A 20,029-nucleotide genomic window follows, 5' to 3' on the forward strand; every position below is an offset into this window, starting at 1 on the left:
TATGTATATTTCCCTTCCCTGAACATTTAGAAGGACCTTCAAACAATGCACATGGTCCGATGCGGTGGAAAATAAGAACACAGAGAGAACAGCTGTTCCTCCACTCACGTTTTAATAATGGCTTTTAATCAATAGCTCCAGAAAAATACTGGAACCTCTCAAATTCACAGTATATTGCCTTTGACTCTCCCACCCCCACCTTCCCACTTTCTCACTGGAGTCCAACTGGCACTGACATTTTTAATAGTTTAGAGATAAGTTTCATGACACCTTTGAAGAGTTTCTGTGATAACCCAAGATTTCTAATCTTGGATATTCTGGTTCTATGTAAACTATCGTAACCTATTTATCACATTTTTGTTAATGAGGGTTGATTAATTTATCACTTTTAGTTTTGGCTGAATAATTAAAGCCTAGCTCCTCCTTCCCCATATCTAATGAAAACACTAGTGAATTTTCCTAATGTTTTTCTAGAAGTCTTCATTTCTACTCAGTCTTAAAAACCTACAGGGTTAGGTTAGAGAGAACTCAATATAATTCACATTTGAAATCCAGAAACCTTTCCAGGTTGCAGACATCAGAGTCCTATCCTCTGATATTACTCTTGTTTAGGGGGTTTATAAAAACAGATCTATAATGATGGCACCTAGCATATAACGCTGCTCAGAACTACAGCATTTTCAAGCTGCAGCAGCTGTAGAAATCATCCAGTCCAATCATCTCATTTATTGATGAGGACCTTAAAGCCCAGGGGTTTAGTGTGTTGCCCAAGGTCATACAGGTAGTTTGTGGCCAACTCCAGTTTAAATTTCAAGTCTTTCAATACCCAGAACAGCAACCTCCATATCTCCATATCCTCTCTTGTGAAGATAAAATTTTGTTGTCTCTCTCCGACTGTTTTGTAATATCTTTCTGAATCATCAGAAAACCCATTTAATAGGCATGGACACTGAAGGTCAGAAGAATTGAATGACTGGTCACCGAGGATGCAATGAATAGTAAGTACTGAGAAAGAAAGAACTGGGAATGAAAACACAAGTCTTCTGACTTAGAAATCAAGGATTCTATCTTTTAGGACATAGTCACATAGATATTAAGGATATTGGCAAATAAAATTAGCAATCTTTCTAAACTCTGGGCTATATAGTATCTAGTTTACCTCAAAGTCTAGTATTTGCTCTTTTAAAATAAAATTTATTTAATTGGAATTTTGAGGAAACAGAGACATTTATCTAAACACATTTTCTTTCAGCCAATATTTTAGGAATTTGTCTTTAAACAAACCTAGAAATGTACCTAAACACATTTTCTTTCAGACAAAAATGTTTTAAATGACTAATATCAGCAACACAAGAAAAAACATACCAAATTTACCCCAAGTAGCAGGATGACCTGGCTCTTTCCTGTTTAAGCAACATGGAACACTGGTCCTCAACTTTCAAATGTTATTCTAGTTATGTCACGGTGTACCAGTCTGTTCTGTGCCCGCCTGACTCAGTAACACTCCTAGAAGGGGACAAGAATGATTACTGAATTCACTGACCACTTACCAGGGCCAGAGGGCACAACTAGGAGTTGGAGGATTGTTAAAGGGAACTAAGCATGCTGGGTGCTCTTGGGAGGACTCAGGATAGCTTAACACGGTAGAAAGCGAATTGCCTCAGGAGTTAGAGCAAAGGGGGATGTCTTCCAGCTGAAGGAATTTCAAAGGTTTTATGGAAGAGCTGAGTGTGCAAGGATGACATGACTTAGAGAAGAGGGCTAAGAAGGAAAAGAACTGTAGGTAGAGAAAACACATTTCTGAGGTCCTGAAATCAGCACATAGGTCCTTAAATTTTATTAAGCAGTTCCAAAGAAGACGGTCTAAAGGATGCGAAGTCAACTTTTCTGTTGACAAACATTTATTGGACATAAAATGCTTGCCAGTTACTGTGCTAGGTACTGGGGATGCAAAGATGTGAGTAATTTTGAACAAACTTATAACAAGGTTTAGAAATCAAACTCTCGCTTCAATTTATGGTAAAATGTTTGATCCACAGAACTATGCTATGATATATTTTCTTCTAGGCATTCAAAGAATTCTGCAAAGAATTCCATTCTATGTTATTTTTGGGAAAAATCTAGAATAAGACAACATAAAATAGATTTACATGTGAATATGGAGTCATACATATATGACCTCATTTAATAAGACATTTAATTGCATAATAGGATAGACACAGAAGGCCATTCATCCTTAAAGAATCGGGTTGCCTGGCTACGCCATACCTATAAGCACTGAGGCTGCATCTCTCAGCCCCACGACCTCAGCATGTGCTTCCTTCACTTGTCCCTGCTGCCAGGCCATTCACAGAAGTTTCTCCCTGGGTGCCTTCTTTGTCCCTCCTCCTACCTCTGAGATTCCACTTTATCATCGTTCACTCCCACTGTGTTATACCTTCACTGCTCCAACTGAATGGTCTATCTAAAGCATGTAAACACCTTTTAGCTCAACCAAAAGCAGCTATGGCAACACAATTTTTAGGCCATGTGTGCAGCTGAGATGCAAGTATTATCTCAGAAAAGAAATGTTAGAAACAAGTGAAAATTACAGGTCACTGTAAATAGAAAGAAAACATAGGTTTTTTTATGTGATTATCACCATCTTTTGTAAGTATATTTCCATAGTTATCTTTCTGATTACTCAGAATTCTAATATAGATGATGAAAGGATCTTAAGAACATGTTTCAAACTCAAACATGTCATAACAATATGCCAAGAACATACAGGTATTCACACACACACACACACAAAAGAAAAAAACGATATGGGTGTCTATCAAAAGGGAAAAATTAAAAAAGATGATGGCAATTATACAAATATGAACATAGTACTGACATGTTGCACAAAGAAAATTATAGAGTAGTAGAATCAATGGAAGCAGAATGTTCCAAAAGATAGTAATGTTTGTTTTTTTCCTCCTTAAATGTTATAAGCTACTACCTTATTTCTATTTTTTCCCTCATGGCAGATATCAAAATCATTTCAAGTTTCACTGCTCAAATGCAATGCAATAGATCACATGCAACAGTAAAAACAGAAAAACCCAGGTCATTCCAAATTTACAGAAATAATTTATTTAGAAGACTGAAATTTAAAAATCATTTAAAGCTCAGAATTTTACAATGCAAAAAGTTGATAATACAATTGACTTTTCCTAAGATATTTAGCAAACTTTCAACAATATAGTTCAGGGGAAAACCCAACAAAACATCTTGGAAATGTCTGAGAAGGGAAAGAAGAATGCATTAAAATGCAATAAAATGCACTGCATTTATATTATGCTATTTCTGTTAAAATTATAGTTTCTCATGATTATTACTCAATAAAGATAACATGTACACATAAATCAGGTTAAAAAGTAGAGTAACTTGTTTCAAAGTTAAACTAGAAGTGTATTTTAAAATAATTGTGTAGTAAATTACAGCAAAATCTCATTTCTGAGTTTCTGGAAAATATATTTTATAAACTCAAACAGCTAATATAAATCAGAAATGAATTAGATTTAGGTGTACATTATGTAATTATTATTTGTAACTAAATTACTCATTTCCTTAACAAGGTTAAAAATTATAGACCAGAATTTAAAATTTTATGTTTATTTCAGTGAAAACAAAATTGTACAGGTATTTGATATATAAATGTTCACTCATGAAATACATTCCTTATATGACACTAAGAAATCTTTCAGTGTAAGTTACACCACCATATTTGGAAATAAGTCCATGAATTGTAATTTTTAAATAACTGTAAGATGATTTGCAACTTCAGAATATCTGATATGTGGTATGAAAATATTGGTTGGAGTCATTATTCTTGAGTTCTATATATTAATTCTCAGAAGACTCCTAAACAAAGAAGTTGGAATTTGGTTCACAGTTTAAAAACTTTGAACAAATTTTCTTATGATAACCTGTTACCCACAGCAGAAGTTATCCATAAACAAAAATAATCTGGTATTTACTAATTTCATACAATCAGTTGTAAAAACTTCCTTGGGTCTGAAGCTTTCACCAACTGGGATTTAATGTGAACCATAACCAGGGAGAGTGAACAACGATAAACTAACATAAAAGATAGCAATATCAGGAAAAGAAGAGGACAGAGAGTTAACACTCAGTATTAACATATATAATTAAATAAAGTTTCATTGTTTTTTACATTGTCCAAATGATCTAGTAACCTAAATCATGGAATTTCTGATCTAGCAATGGCTGTTGTCAAATTCAGTAATTAAAACTTCAACCCAGTGTAGAAAAGACACTTCTCTGTTCATTTAAAAGATATTTGTAGCTTATTTTTTTTTAAATAAATGATTTATTCAAATAAATTCTAGCCATGATGTGCTGGTTCCTATTTACTGGCAATTATTTCTGGATTATATAAACGTGTTAATTACCATCAAGTAAACCTTGTTTTAAAAGGCAAATGGTAAGTGTGAACAATTATCCAAATGGAGGATTCCCATTTGTGTCTCTGCCTTAAAGTCTAGTGATTTGTAGTGATCTAATATTTTATGTAAATATAAAATCTAATGATTTGCCTTATTAAATTTATAAGATATATGAGATTATAGATAGCTTTATAAATACAAATTTTGTTCCGAAAACTGGATCTTCTTTTAGAAGACATGCTCTTAACACAAATGTATTTTATGAATTATCTTAAGCTTAAAGACATACAATTATTCACTTTTATTTTTAAAGAAAAAAATACTATAATGCATTGCAAAATATGTGCTACTGGAAATGCATCAATTTTTTATTTCCCTAGCCTTACCTTATACTATAATATAGAATCAATTTTATAAAGGCAAAAATTTGATTTACTATGAGATCAGTAACATGGTTTTAAAGTCAAAAGATTTATAGAAGTAGTATGTCCAATTCAAACAGAATTTTGCCGGGTTTTAATTTTTCTACAAAGCACTGAAGTAAATAATTTTGTGAAAAGTTTTTCTTTAATATGTTTTAAAGGGTTTCAAGTATTCTACAGATAGAGATTTTGGGGAGAACACAAATTCTTTCCAAAAAGACAGCTATTTCAAGTTTTCTTTTACTCCATTGTAGAAGGTTTTAAAGACTTTTTTCTCCAAAAGCTCATTTTCACCTGAAATAATTGTATTCAAGGGTTTCTCAGCAGGTAAAGTATACATTCTTACAAGGTTTCAAATTTCAGATTTCCAATAATGCATTTAAACTGAGCACTCCTCTTTCTGTGTATGTATCTATTATCTGCAGTTCTATTATTTACACTAAATTTTAGTCTTTTTAGCTCCTCTGAAATACGTTAGTGAACCCTCAGCAGTTACTAACCACTTAATAATTGTGAACCCGCCAGCCCCTTCAAGTAGATCGTTAACCATAAGAGTGCCTGACAATTTCCAAACCATACCCTCTGTCTAAAAGGAAAAGATAGGGCTTTGTGAGGCAGAAAGGAAGCGAAGGAAAACAAAACAAATGTAGCTCATGCTGAAAGTGAAAAGTGCTTGAACAGATTAGTATTTTCTTTTCTGCAAGGCATCCTGCCAAACTTTTTCTTTATTTTTTTAAGAGAAGAGTTATTTTTTGGTCTGATTTTTCAGTTTCTTGGAAAGTATTGGTATTTACCACCCCCATCGGCCCTTCATAATTATTGTTGGTTGTTTTGTGTTTTTCCCATCCGTCCACGTCACACAGTGAGGATACCCCCTGCTTCACCCTGTCAAAACCCCAACTCTGGGCGACCCTGGGTTTGGAAACTCCGCCGACTCCCGACGACACGTCCCACTCTCTCCCACTAACGCCGCTTATTTTAGTCGCAGGATCCCCCTACTACAGTTTCAGAGAAAGCCGGAAATTTTCATTTAACTCCCTTGCCCCCCCAACCCCCCCGCCCCGCGCCTTTCTAGCCCCCGACTCGGAGCCCGGAGCTCGGAGCACTGCCGGGGCTTGGCCGCCTCCTTTCTCTCCGGAAGGCTTTAATTTGCACACTTTCTTGCCACTGCGCCACGAGCCCCCAGCCTCGCCGCTGGGTGGGTCTCCGCCAGAGTTGGCTTCTCGGGTCCCTGCCCCCACCCCGCGCGGTCGCCCCCGCTGCCTCCCTGGCAGGGGCCCCCAGCGCCGGCCAGAGCCCCGCGGCCCCCGTCCGCCCCCAGCTAGCGGCGCGGGCGGCGCCCTCCGTCTTCCCTCCGCCCTCCGCCGCTGTGCCCACCCCCTCGCCGGAGAGAGTGCTGGTAACTCCTTCCCCAGAGTCTGATTACCTGCTCCGCGAGGCCGCGGACACGTGCGGAGAGCCGACTGACACTCGCAGCCCCCTCAGGAGGCCCGACGCGACTGGGCCCCTCAGGTGAGGAGCTGTGCGCTCGGGTGGGTGGGCTGCGGGGTGGGGGGTCCCTGGGGAGATATGGGGGATTGGCCAGGGTCCGAGGCAGAACTGTGGGTGGGGTAAGTGGAGGCTGGCGGGGGGTGGGGGGGACCTGTGTTTCCCTGGAATCGGCTTTGGTTAACCCCTTACGAACTGAGACGGCGTTGGTTATGGGGGCCAGTTTTGGGGAGCTAGAGGATTCTAATCTGACGAGAGGGGGAGATCCTACGCTAGGGACACCCGCGACACCGAGATCCTGCTTCCACGTACCCGTGCGCACACACACCCACACAGAACACTCCTCATCCAGTTTCTCCAAACGGAACTGGAACTCTACTCGGACATTCACATAATAATTCACATTTAGGGTTCAAAATGCACTGCCTCTAGGGACTCCATGCTGGAGAATGTGCTTGCATTTCCCCCACGAAAACTCCCTCGCCAGCTCGCTGAGGTGTGGGTGTGGGCTCCACCTTCCCCTCCACGAGATAAATGTTAACGCAGGCTTCCTGCGGGCGTGTTATGCACAGAAGAGTGCACGCAGCCGGCCGGTGCCCAGGCTTGGAGCCCCACGAAGACGCACGTTTGCTTTAGTTTCCAAGTTTACTTTTATCATTTAAAATATTGGAGTTAAACACACGCCCCGTAGTGAGCAGCCCTTGTCCCCGCAGGGCGCCCGTCCGTGTGCATATGGGCGCATCTGCGTGTGCGCACACGCGGGAGTCGCGGTCCCCGGTGTGGCCTCTTGTTGCCGTGCTGGTGGCGACCCTTGTGGTGCTTGGCAGGCTTCGGGAGAGGCGCATGAAGGATTTCATTGAGTGTGAAGACAGAGAGCAGAGACAGAAAGCAGAAGGAGGCGGCTGCAGCCTTTGTAGTCGCGGAGGAATGCGGAAATGTTGAAGCACTATGTCAAACTTTTTTTGAAATGGGGTCAAGTCACATTCAGCCAGCGTGGGAAAGCAACAACAACAACAAAAAAAAAGTGGAGGAGAGGGGGGGAAAAGGCATTGCTGCTCCCGTTTCTCTCCGCCGAAGCCGACCGTCTGGGGGGCGAGTGGGGGGAGAGTCAGGGTAGTGCGGGGCCCGGCGGGGGCAGCAGGCGAAGTTCCCTGCGGGGGTGGGACGTCCCCGACGCTTCCTTCGCTGCGGAGCCCGGGGCTAGACTCGAGCGGGAGGGGGATGGGGGGACGCAGGAGAGGCGGGTTGGGCGGCCGGCGGCGGCTCCCCGGCTACCTGTGTGGCCCTCGACCTGGCTCAGACGCCCGGGCAGTCCTTGGGGGCTCTTTCCTCGGCTTTTAAGGAAAGTTCTGAATGGAGTGAGTGCCAGAAGCTCTGCTTTCGCCGCGGTCCGCTCCACCCGCTCATCGTGGGGGTCGCGCCGTTTGTTTAATTCCTGGCAAAAGGCGAGCGGGCCAGCGGTTGCGAGGCAGGTAATTCCGAGGTGCCCCGGGAATTCCGGACACGCGGCCAGCGTGGTGAAAGTCCTGCCGAGGCCGCGGCGGCCGTGGGGGAGGGAGGCTCCCTAGGTCCCAGATAGCTGCTGAATGGGGAGGGAAAGTTAGGGTACCCTTCTCCGGCGCTTTGTTATGCAGAGGGCTCCGGGGGCGTCCGGCTGCAGCCTGGACCCGGCCTTTAGCCGGAGAGGGAATGGGGCAGCCACCTCCGCTACCTACAGCGGGGTGGTCCTGGGAGTGGGAAAAGGTTCCCGAGTCCGGGCCCCGAGGGCAGAGACCTTGTTTCTCACCCCTGGAGGCGCAGGGTTTAACCCCCCACCCCCCACCCTTTGAAAGAGAGGTTGAGTTTTGCTCAGGTCGAAATCAGTTTAAAACTTCAGGACGAGGCGCGATTAAGCTATCCTCTTCCTGAAATTATTCTTTAAGAAGACGACAAGCGAAATTGTGACGAACACCCCTTTCTCCCACCCTTGGGATCCCGTGGGGGACGGTGTCTTCCCCTCCCCCAGGACCTCTCGTTCGCCCACCCCCGATTAGCCCCAACCCTCCCCGACCAGATGGCTGGTCTTCCCAAGGTTTCCACCAGGGAGGTCCTCCCAGTCGGAGAGAGAATTCCGTTTCCAACCGAGACTCCTTTACCCCAAAGAGACCATTTGTGTATGCGAGTCGTTTTTAAATGTCTCCTCGTAGAAAAACTGAAAGTAGAAAGAAAGGAAGCAATTTCTGAGCAGATGTCTGACCACCCCTTCTCGCACACTCACAGCATCGGGTTACAGGGTCCTGGGAGCCCCCACCCACATTCTGCGGCCCCACACGGATGGACCCACAGTCCTTCCGCTCCAGCTTGTGCGCGACCCTTGAACGCCCTCCGGCACCCCTGGACCCCATCTCCCTGCACGTCCGGGCCTCAGGAGGCGGGGAGGGTAGCGACGCAACACAATGATATAGGGATAAATATTAAGCCGTGACATTGACGTGCCCGGCGCCTCCCCTCCCCCGCGCTCCCGGCACACTCTGGGCTGCTCGGCACGCCCCCTCCCGTTCCACTGCGTCCCGCGCCGCTCGCTCATCCCCGAGGGGCCCCTGCAACCTCTCCGCGCGAAGACGGCTTCAGCCCTGCAGGGAAAGAAAAGTAACTTCGCTTTTCTCGGAGGAACCAGGAAGGATTAAGCGGCTTGGGAGAGGGCAGGAGCGCGCGGAGGGTAGCGATGGAGGCTTCGTAAAGGAGGAGGAGGGGAGTCTGGAGGAACCCCGAGGAAGGCTTCTGGGCTGTCTGATTGCACTTTCTTCTTATCCTCCCGTCTCCTCCTTTAGGTGCAATGATTCTGGACTGAGACGCGCTTGGGCAGAGGCTATGTAATCGTCTCTGTCTGTGCTGAGGACTTCGCTTCGGGGAGGGAAGAGGAGGGATCGGCTCGCTTCTCAGGCGGCGGCAGCAGCGACTCTGCAGGCGGAGTTTCGCGGCGGCGGCACCAGAGTTACGCCAGCCCCGTGGGGAGGTCGCTCCATCCAGCCTCCGCAGCCGCGAGAGCCCCAGCGCCCGAGCGCCTGAGCCAGCAGGGAGCAAGGAAAGCTAGACCAATCTCCGGGGAGCCCCGGAGTAGGCTAGCGGCGGCCGCCAGCTAGTTGAGCGCACCCCCCGCCCGCCCCAGCGGCGACGCGCCGGGCGGCGTCCAGGCGGCATGGAGAAGGACGGCCTGTGCCGCGCTGACCAGCAGTACGAATGCGTGGCGGAGATCGGGGAGGGCGCCTATGGGAAGGTGTTCAAGGCCCGCGACTTGAAGAACGGAGGCCGTTTCGTGGCGTTGAAGCGCGTGCGGGTGCAGACGGGCGAGGAGGGCATGCCGCTTTCCACCATCCGCGAGGTGGCGGTGCTGAGGCACCTGGAGACCTTCGAGCACCCCAACGTGGTCAGGTGAGCCAGGGAGCTGCGCCCTTGCAGTCTGGGGCCGCGCGCGCGGGGAGGGCCGAGCCGGGAATCCTCAGGCCCAGAAAGGTGTGGGGCAGAGGGCGACTGGGGAGGTCCTGCGCGACTTGTTGATCTTACAGAGTGAGAGTTAAGTTTTGTCGACAGAGCCGCGAGCCAGAGCCGGTGACCTTGCCAGACAGCGAGCCGAAAGACGAGTCAAAAAACATGACCTGCGCAGGCTTCCCTGCAGCTGTGCAACTTAGAAGCGTTTTCTCCCTGCCCTCCCTGAAGGAGGGTCCGGGGGAGGTGGGTGCGTTTTAGGGACAGGATAAGCCAACCGGAGACATGCCCCGCTAGCTCCCGCATATTTTTACTGGCCATGCTGTTGGGGAATTTTTGAAAGACCTAGTAGGTGAGACTGGAGAATGAGGATGCTGTGTGGTAATCAGTGGGAACTTTATGGGTGGAGCCTAGTGTAAATCAGGTTAAGAAGATGCAGAAACATCATAATATTTTTGCCAGTCATACTCTCAGTTTCTCTTTATTAAAGTTGCGTAATAAGAATGACTGCTGGTGGTCTAAGGAGTTTGAGTGCTGATGCCCAATTTCAAACAGCGTCATAAAAATTTCTTCCAAAACTGTTATCCCTGTGTCTGTTTTGCTTTATATCTCTGGGCGGACATACTCTTTAGACTAATTCTCCAAAGGGTTAAATGTGAGTCCAAGATGTGGGATGGTTAGATCATAAATGTTCTGCCCATGCTTTTCCCAGATGGGGTGTGCGAGTGAGTGGGGAGACAGCAGTTCTTACTCTCTCCTGCGTGGTAACCAGTATTAAATGAAAATGTGTGACTTAGGATAATGGTGTTTTCTTAGTGATCCTGGAATTTCCCCATTGTGTGGTTGACATTGTTTGGTTGTGTCATCCTTTTCCTTTTTAAACAGAGATGCATAGCTTTACATTAAAAAGGAATGCCTTCTACAAATCGGGTTGTACAAAAACTTCTACAAATTGGATTGTGATTTTACTTTTCTCGATCTTGAGAAAATGTGTAGCAGAAAGATCTTTTTTCTCATCCATATAGGGCTTCTGTTCAACAAATACATGCCTACTGTGTGCGCTGAGGATGAAATTATGTAAATAAGCACAGCTAAATATTTTTGTAAAAAGTCAAACAATTTAACATTAGTCATCAAAGTGGAGAGACCCAAGACTGACCTTTGAAATACCAAACTCTCTACAGACTCAGAGAGACCAAGTAGCTACAGAATCTTCCTCGGAGGTTTTAACTTGTCTCCTCTTTTCCCAGGCTGGTGATTTGTGCGGTGCTTTGTTCTCAACGCAGTTTAGACTGAAGCTAGAAAGCATCAAAGAATCATAAATACATAAACAAGGCAGTAAATGGTTATGAAGTTGGAACCGCATTATACCTCTGCTTTAGCTAGTGAAGGAAGGACAAAAGATACTGAGATTGCGAGAATGAGTGTTTTGGAAGATGAGATTATATATAAAAAAGCTATAGATGACTTTTTTAGTGTGTATTTTCTTTGTTAAAAACAACAAAATCCCTTTTGGGGGCTCTTTGTGATATTGGAGGGAAAAAGGGAGGGTACATTTAGCCCCCTGTAACTCAGTTGTCATCCCAGAGGAATCACCTGAATACATACCGAAGGATGAATTCCACCACTACAATTTTAAGACGAAAAGTTCTTGTTTTATTTTGTCTGTTACCTATGGAGTATCCAATTAAGGGTCATTATCATGTGTATGAATGAATAATGTCCCTCCAACACAGAGGTACTACAGAGGCACCCCTGTATAACACTATTGTTTACAAAGCTCACGCCATTCTTATAACAGAGGCACACTTTCTGCCATTGTGCTTGTAGATTTTGTCTGATCCATCCTATTCTCTTGATTTATCCTCCTGAGATTGATGTGTTTCTAGACATTTCTAACGACCCATGACTTGGATTCTGTACTGTGAATTTCAGGAGGATATACTTATGAACTGAAGACAAAGGCATTGTTTTCTGAAGTTATTTTACATGTTAAGTGGCACCTTTTACATGATGGCACCTACCTGTTAAAGTCGTGAGAATAAAATGAGATGGTGTATGTGAAAGCACTTTGTAAATGTAAAAGTACTTCAGATATCTAAAGGATTGTTTGCATTTCAGCAGATTAGTAGGTCTCTTGCCATGGAGCAACTTCGCAGGGAGGAGTCAACTCACCTGACCTTTTTTGTAGAATAAACCGTATTCAAACCCAGACATTACAGGTTCTGGAACCAAGAAGCTACTTGAGGATAATTAGCCTGTAGGATGTCAGAAAAGACTGTCAGTCACCGAGCCATGAAATTCAGTGATACTTGAGGAAATTATTGATGATGTCACCCTCGTGAGCTACAGATCTTCATTTCCTTTTTGTTTCCTTCCTATTTCTTCTCTTTTGCCTCTGTCTTGGAACAACCATTGGTCCCCATGACTTACTTGGCCAGACTAAGAATTCTGGATTTTAGAGGTTGCTAATATTTGCTCAGACAGGGTCAGGAAATAAGGATAGTTGACAGCAATTCTTTTCTTTCCAAGGGAGAGTTGTCAAAGTTGGGTCCCCAAACCTGTGATTTATTATTGCCCCTAGGATTAGTTTTACAGTCTTAAGCCTGGTTCTTTAATGGTTTCTTAAAAGGGCAGATGCTGTTATAAGTACCTTCAAGTCGTAAGTAATTGATCATAATTATAGGCCCTCCCCACAGATAGTTAAGCCTCTAAGCTAACAGGAGCATAATACACATATTAGTTTTTTCAAAAGTTTAAGATTTAATTTTGGTGGATTTGCCAGAAAAGCTGACTTGTTATTGCTGGCACTGGTACTGCCTGCATGCACAGGGATAATGACTTGAAATTCTTGCTTACCTGCACTTGATGTATCCCAGACCCTCACTTGATCAGCCAGTCAGTGTGTGGGAAGTAAATTTACTCTTTTTTTACATTTGGTAATCCCAAATCCTGGAACCTTTGCCAGAATAAGACTTCACTGTGAACCTGTGTTGGAGTTTCTGCACTGCACAAATGGATCCTGTTTTAACAGCCTGAACTAAAAACAAGAGATAACATAATAGCATGTTTTGTCAGCAGTCAGTTCATTCACCACATATTTACTGAGGGTCTACTATGTGCCAGACTCTTCTAGAAGTTGGGGATATAGCAGTGAACAAGCCTGGAAAAGTCTCTGCACTTGTAGAACTTGCCTTGTAATGAGATGAGCAGTTTTTTCTTCTCTTTAAAAATTTACTCATTTTTATTTTAATTGCCTTGTTTTGTTATACTTAACCAGTTTTATAGAACAGATATTTCTGATAATCCGGTTACCAGGAATTTCCTGATTGAGTAGGCAACATAACCAAAAGGCTAATCAGAATCAAGTGCCTTTTGAAGATTAAATTTTACCTTGGGGACATAGGGATTGATCTATATGAGATACTGACACATAGCTAATATAAGTAAACATTTGAGCTCCATTTATTCAGAAAGGATTTAGGAAGGGCATGTGCTTTAGAAACCATGGGGCTAGGTGCTGGGAAAGATACTTGGGTAAATCACATCTGGCTACTCCTGAAGCAGTTCTTCCCATGTTTGAAGGAATAAGATGATCACCATAACCCTGATACATGACTGGATCATGTTCTGTAAGAAAGATACAAGCAAGTGCTTACCTGTATTGTCTCTAGGGATTAAATTTATTAATGTAACAGTGAAAGCAATTCAAATTCAAGTATTGCCTCTGGAAACTAAAAGTCATTACGTATCAGTGAATAAACTTGTGATGTTTAAATATTATAATTAGAATATTTAGTCACTGCTTTAAAAACAAAACAAAACAAAAAACCCAAAGAAAAGGCTGTAAAGCTTAATGATTATTCAAGGAGAGTTTTCTAATTTTCTCTCTCTTTTAAAGCTCTTAGTAATATATAGCATAAAAGGTGAATAAAAATATGATTTTCTCTAGAAAACCTAATTGTTAACAGGGTGAAGGAAACATTACATATTTGACTCTGTAAAGCCAGGTCTTCAATTGGATTAGTTCATGAGAATCCTTCTGAATAAAATTGCTATTTGTGTGGTTGAATAATACATTTACTAGGGCTTTTTTCAATAAAAGCAGGAAAAGCAGGAGTTTAATTCTCCTTTTAAATATCAGTATGTTAAAAGTATGTTTCTTCTTTCTGTCTCTGAGAGTTCCTTGAAAAGTTTCTAATTTATCAAGGTTGTTTAGTAAATAAACATTTTCACAGTGGTATTCTGCTCATTTTTTGTTTCTGCAGAAGAACTTGATAATGCTGAATTTTTGACATTGCAGTTACATCCCTTTTATACAACTATTATCAACATAGAATTATTAGAATCTCTCTGTGGAATCAAGGACAAAAAAGGTCTATAAGAGGAAAACTTGTATAAACTTGAATATCTTTGGGGATATTTTCCTATGTTTAAGACATGGGTAAATGAATATTTATGCAAATAGGTTCCTATTAAAAATAAATTATTTCTTTTTTTAAAAAACAAATGCCTCACTATTAATGATTTCTTAGGAAAGTTTTTTAAGAAGGAAACACACCATACATACAGCCTATCATTGTAAAACCATGGATATTAGGGTTGGAAGACACTCTGGAGGTCAAACTACTTGTCTATCATGCCATTTTAAAGTTACTAACTTGTTCTTAAAACTAAGTAGCAATTTTTGTTTGATGAAAGCAGTTAAATCAGGTGAGTACATTTCTAGTTTGGAAAAAATGAACTGTATGTAGACAAAAGTGACAGTTTGCCAGGAATAAATGACATAACAATAAGTGAATAACAATTCAGGAAATTCCTGAATTCTGCAGTATGCCATACTGAAGTTATCCCTACAAAAGTATTATTCTAGTAAATTCTTCTTTTAAGGAAGTTGTGCTATAATTATGATAATTTAAATTAATTATAGTAATTTAAAATAGCTATAGTTAAATGATAATACAGGTAAATAATATAGGTAATTCATTAATATTGAATTCATTTTAGACAAAGAGGAATAGGAAAAATTGAAATGCTTAGTACTTGTCTGATGAATGGAATATTACATAATGTGACTCTGGCACCTTATATAACATTCTGGTTAATGAAATAAATGTCATAATACTTAAAAATTAGATGGCATAACAACCATCAGACACATAAGCAAATACGTATTTTCCGTGCCTCCTGAGGAACTAATCACACTATTGCTCTTTCTCTTGAGGTTCAGATGAGTTGCTCTGTCTTCATAGGAAGTAAATTAATTCCGAGCTTCTTGATGTAACAGAACACAGCAGAGATGAAATCTGGGTGTCAGTGAATTGCTAACAGGAGAAGGTAGTGTGTATGATGTTGGGCTTTGTCCCTGGGATCCAGGAGGCACCACTGAAAACGCACCAGTGGTTGATAACAAGCATTCTTACATGAAGGTCACCATTTGAGTGATGATCTATAGATGCTAGGTTTGGTGGAGCAGGCAGGCCGGCAGTCAGAGAGAAGATTTTTCCAAGAGCTACTAGGTAGTTGTCTTGAATATCACCAGTTTGCTGCCATACCTGATTTTCATTTTACCAGCTGTACATGTAACTGCTCTTGCCTGAGAGGTGAACCGGGGGGACCGTAAGGCATGAGGCAGGAATCTGTGCAAATGTACATTGGTAGTCTGGAAGTCCATTTGAGTCAGGCTTATTATGAAACATTTTTGACCATCTCCTTTGTCTATAGTAGTTTGTCGAAATGTGGACATCTACTGGCTTTGTAATTTAAGTAACCATTTAAATTATTCCTAGTCTCTGGCCTTCCTAAAGGATTTAGTTCAGTAGAATGAGAATCACAGCATAAGGATTTTTTTAATTGGAAGAAGTCTTAGATTTAACCTAGTTCAACTCCCTTTGATCTGTTTAATAATAATAAAATTTGAGTTGTTTTATGAATGCAAAAAATTATCAGATTATTAGTGAACAGTTTTATTCTGTGATTATATGCATTGTAGATATAAACTGATTGAGGATGGCTAAGATTCAGACAGAGGTTTATATTAAACATTAGCAGGAGAGGATGACTGATGGTCATTGCAAATACCAGAAAAAAAATCCCTTGAGATGTAAAAGTATTTTCAGTTTAGTGACTTTATGTTTGCTGACTTGAGGACCAGGATTGTGTATTTTATATCCATAAATAACAAGGTGTCCATAACCATTAGTTAACCCATATATGTTTCCTGATTGATTGAATTAAGTTGAATAAATTAAATTTTAAACCCCTTAGATGAGCACTTTTCATCCTTTTAGAGTTGTATACCGCATTAGCAGGTATCTTGGACTGTTGACATTGAGAGATCTGTGGATATTAACTGTAAGGCATACATACGTGAAGTCTATTTAGTAAGAGTCTTCAAATACTCATATTTAAACTTTTCCTGAGTATCCATTTTTTATCTTCAATATTGTATTAGCTTCGGCTTTGACAGGATATTCTCATGTTCTTCCTCTGAATTTGTTAATGTGTATCCTACAGATAAATGAACTACTCCATTTGCCCTAATGGATTTCTTGCCATCCACGTCTGTAACTTTAATTTGAACAGATCTCTGAATGTGCCTCTCCTGCACCACTCTCCACTTGAAATTCTGCTTATCCTTCAGGGCCAACCTCAAACGTCACTTTCTTTTTTCTGTATTCCTTAATACCTCGATTTGGATAACATTTCTGCTTCCTTTGAGTCCTGGTAACTTTGGACCTCCTGTATGACACTTAGCATATATCTACCACCTAATATTATTTCTGTTAGGTAAGATGGAATGTTAACTCCCTTGACAGACCTCTTCTGACTCTCTACTCTTTCACACCCCATTTGTAAGCTCTTCAAGGCAGAGAGTGTCTTGTGATCATGTCCTTTTATACCTATATCCAGTGAATATAAGGTGCATATGTAACAAGTGAGTGAAATCATTGAAAAGGGGTCCAGTTATAAAGGAGGACACCATATGAATTATTTCTATCATGTAAAATCATGTTAATACTACGGAGTGTCAAGGAGAGAGAATGGATCTGTATATTGGATTACACTTATTGGATTTCCTGGGAAATAATTTAGGAAATGCTGAAAAAAGGAAGTTTCATTTTTGTTTTACTCCAATCTGTATAGTTTATATGAAAGTGAGTTTTAAAGTTTAAGTAATTCATTCTTATAGTTAACTGTGCAACCTTGGACTTAATTTATATACTGCAAAGAAGACATTAACATTAGGAAATGAGCATACATTCAGTAAAAGCTGAAAATAATTTGAACATTTCAAATGTAAGAAAGTAAGGTATTATAAATACATTTTGATCAATTGCTTGAATTCTTTTATTTTTCCCATTAATTTTAATTTCTTTGGCTTTCAATAGTGGAAAACCTGTTAGAGCAGAATTAGGTAAAACCGTCCTAATAATTTCTATAAAAGATGATTCTGAATCTCATTTAAGCCTTGTCTTCTACTCCTGTTCATAATTTGTGTACAGAGAATTTAGATTCCATCTTGACAAACTGGTAGGTTTAGTTAAGAAATATTCTTCCAGTTTGAACTCATTCCAGTTTCTTAAGACACACATGGTTGGGGGGGGGGGGGTGTGTGTGTGTATGTGTGTGTGCACGCACATGTGCATGCAGAACAGTGGAGTACAAGATTCTTGAAAGAAGGGATTGTATTGTCTTGTTCCTTGCAGTATCCCAAGCATTTAGCATGATGTCTGGCGTCTTGTAACCCTGAATAAGTATTTGTGAATGACAGAATATGTGTCATTTAGAAATTCGGAATTTAATTTATTTAGTTAGAAATGAGTAATCATGTCTGAAAATACAGGTGAGGTCTCTAGCATTCAGTAAGTATTTTTGAGCATCTGCTATATTCAACGCTTTGTTAAATGGGATTAAGGCAGCAGTCACAAAAAGTGCATATTGAAATGTTTACCAAAAAAAATGGTATGAGGTCTGGAATTTGTTTCAAAATGGGGTAGACATGCAATAAGAGTGGACTATGAGTTGATCACTGTTGAAACTGTGGAGTTTTATTGTACTAGTGTCTCTGCATTTATATATGTTTGAAATTTTCCATAATAATAAGTTTTTTAAATTCCTACTTGTGGACTAGGAGTCAGAAAACTGATTCTTATCCTGATTCCTCTACTTATTATTTAATAGTTGAGTGACCTAGGGTAAATTCCTCATGTCTCTTGGCTGCCATATCCCCACAATGAAATAGGAATTACTACTACTCTTGAGACCTTAGTAGTTTACTCTGATCAAATGAAATTATATATACAAAGATACAACATTATACAAATATAAGGTATTATTAACAAAATGAATTCCTGCTCTCAAGTAGTTTTTAATTTCCTGGAAGAAACTGACATGTACATAGATATCTGTATTACTGATTGGTAGCACTTTCCATTGCACCTCACATTGTGAAGGTATGAATGGAGCTAGGTATTTCTGAAAAAATGTGTATTGAGTTTATAATAATTAAAGTAAAATATAATCTTTCATTTGGGTATTGGATATTGGTGTTGTGTTTACCCAGTGCTCTTTCCTGTTTATTAATGGGTTTATTGTGGGAGTGTCTGTGGACCAAATGCTCCTGAGAACACATTGTCAAAACTGATGGGAGCTTGATGATTTCTTCTGTATTTCAGATTAACCCAAAGAGGAGTTGGATTCTTTCCTTGTTCTTTCTCTTTCTTTCTTTTTTTTTTAATTTCAAAATCTCAAACAGAATTTTTCATTTTTATGTCACATCGGAATTTCTGCTTGTTTATTTTCTGAGGCTGTTCCTATGGCGTGACTGCCTTATGACATTTAAAATTTTGTTTTGTATCCTCGGTTTAAATCATTAAGATTTCTATTCACAGCAATGAAGCAGTTCTCCTTTAGGGGCACTAATCTTAGTGAATTTGCTTTCTTTTTTGTCTTTTGTTTCCTTTTATGGCAAAGTAATCTCATAATTTCTTTGGTAGAATTTCCTAATGATTAGGAAAAAAAACATTTATTTTTCCTAAAATACTTTTATTTTTAGAAAGTACAAAGTATAAAGTTAGGAACATTAACACTCACACCTTTCCAGCAGCACAACAAGAAAAACAAAAGACCAGGCACAGTGGCTCACACCTGTAATTCTAGCACTTTGGGAGGCTAGGGCGGGAAGATCGCTTGAGCCTAGAAGTTAGAGAGCAGCCTGCGCAACATAGGGAGACCCTGTCTCTACAAATAACAAGAACTTTTTCTGAAAAAAAGGTATCTTTGCATTTCAAGGGTAGACTTTTAAGCTTTAGTTTAAAAGTTTAGTTTACTCAGACCAGTACATTTTAAAACTTTTTAGAAGAACCCAAGAGACTGAGTCATTTCAAGTTGGGAGTTTTAGCTGATATACATTTCAACCATGTAGAATCACTTTTAAAAAGTTATTAAATAACCTTGGGTAAAATGGGATATTTTCTTGTTGAACCATGAGAAACCAGGAGACAGATTTGGAGACTGGGCTAGAAGGGACTCCCAGTGCCGATCATGAATGAAATACATTTAAATAATGTAAGTTCCCTGGAACTGGGAGAACATAGCTTCTTTGAAATGACACTTTTTTTTTTTTAACATATTAAGACACAAAAGAAGAGTTGTAACATTCTGCTTATTCTTACATATTATTTTAAGCCCATGGAACTTAATCAGTGGGTGTTTAAATTCTAGCTGATTAGACTAGAACTGATGCCACTTGGGTTCTCAGCTAAAGTTTTGTAAAGGGAATAAGTCTATTTCACATTCATTACTCCTCAAGTGTTGACTGACCCAAAGTGATGGAACTGATTTCAAGGAGAGCTGTATGAATGTGACTGACTTGGTGGTACCAGTCCAATCCTAGAAAAACTAGACTTTTGAGATGAGTCAAGAGAAGCATCTTTGTTTAGGAAAGATGGTATAAGTTTTTTTTTTCTTTTCTTTTTTCACTTTAGTTGATAAAAGTAAGAGGTGAATCGATCATTAGGCAAATAGAAAATGGTCTAGAGATGTATTTAATGTATTTATGTATCTGAAAGCACAACATGCTCATTAAAAGAAGGGAAGGAGGTGGCAGAAGATAAGTTAAAGTAGCAGTGAGAGAGAAAATAGAAAAAACAGTAAGAGAACTTGGGATAGCGAGTAGATCTGTTTCTTTTTTTTTTTTTTTTTTTTTTTTTTTTTTTT

General features: G+C 40.6%; 1 protein-coding gene and 1 long non-coding RNA gene across 5 annotated transcripts in view; one reads left to right on the plus strand and one right to left on the minus strand.

Moving 5' to 3' along the window:
• The window catches only part of LOC112620348, a 78,267-nt gene extending 71,905 nt beyond the window's left edge, over window positions 1-6,362 (minus strand). The window contains exon 1 of the long non-coding RNA XR_003118516.1: window positions 6,282-6,362. This is a non-coding gene — a long non-coding RNA (uncharacterized LOC112620348). The remainder of the gene's footprint in view (window positions 1-6,281) is intronic.
• The window catches only part of CDK6 (cyclin dependent kinase 6), a 238,100-nt gene continuing 224,288 nt past the window's right edge, over window positions 6,218-20,029 (plus strand). The window contains exons 1-2 of one of the 4 annotated variants that reach the window (XM_025378782.1): window positions 6,218-6,367; window positions 9,154-9,754. In XM_025378782.1, the coding sequence (XP_025234567.1) occupies window positions 9,522-9,754 (233 nt within the window). In that variant the 5' untranslated portion in view covers window positions 6,218-6,367; window positions 9,154-9,521. Of the gene's footprint in view, window positions 6,368-7,545; window positions 7,816-8,885; window positions 9,755-20,029 lie in introns of those variants that run through there. The other 3 variants (XM_025378784.1, XM_025378781.1, XM_025378783.1) reach the window with 3 other exon arrangements.

Source organism: Theropithecus gelada, chromosome 3, assembly GCF_003255815.1.
Source record: "Theropithecus gelada isolate Dixy chromosome 3, Tgel_1.0, whole genome shotgun sequence".
NCBI lineage: Eukaryota > Metazoa > Chordata > Mammalia > Primates > Cercopithecidae > Theropithecus > Theropithecus gelada.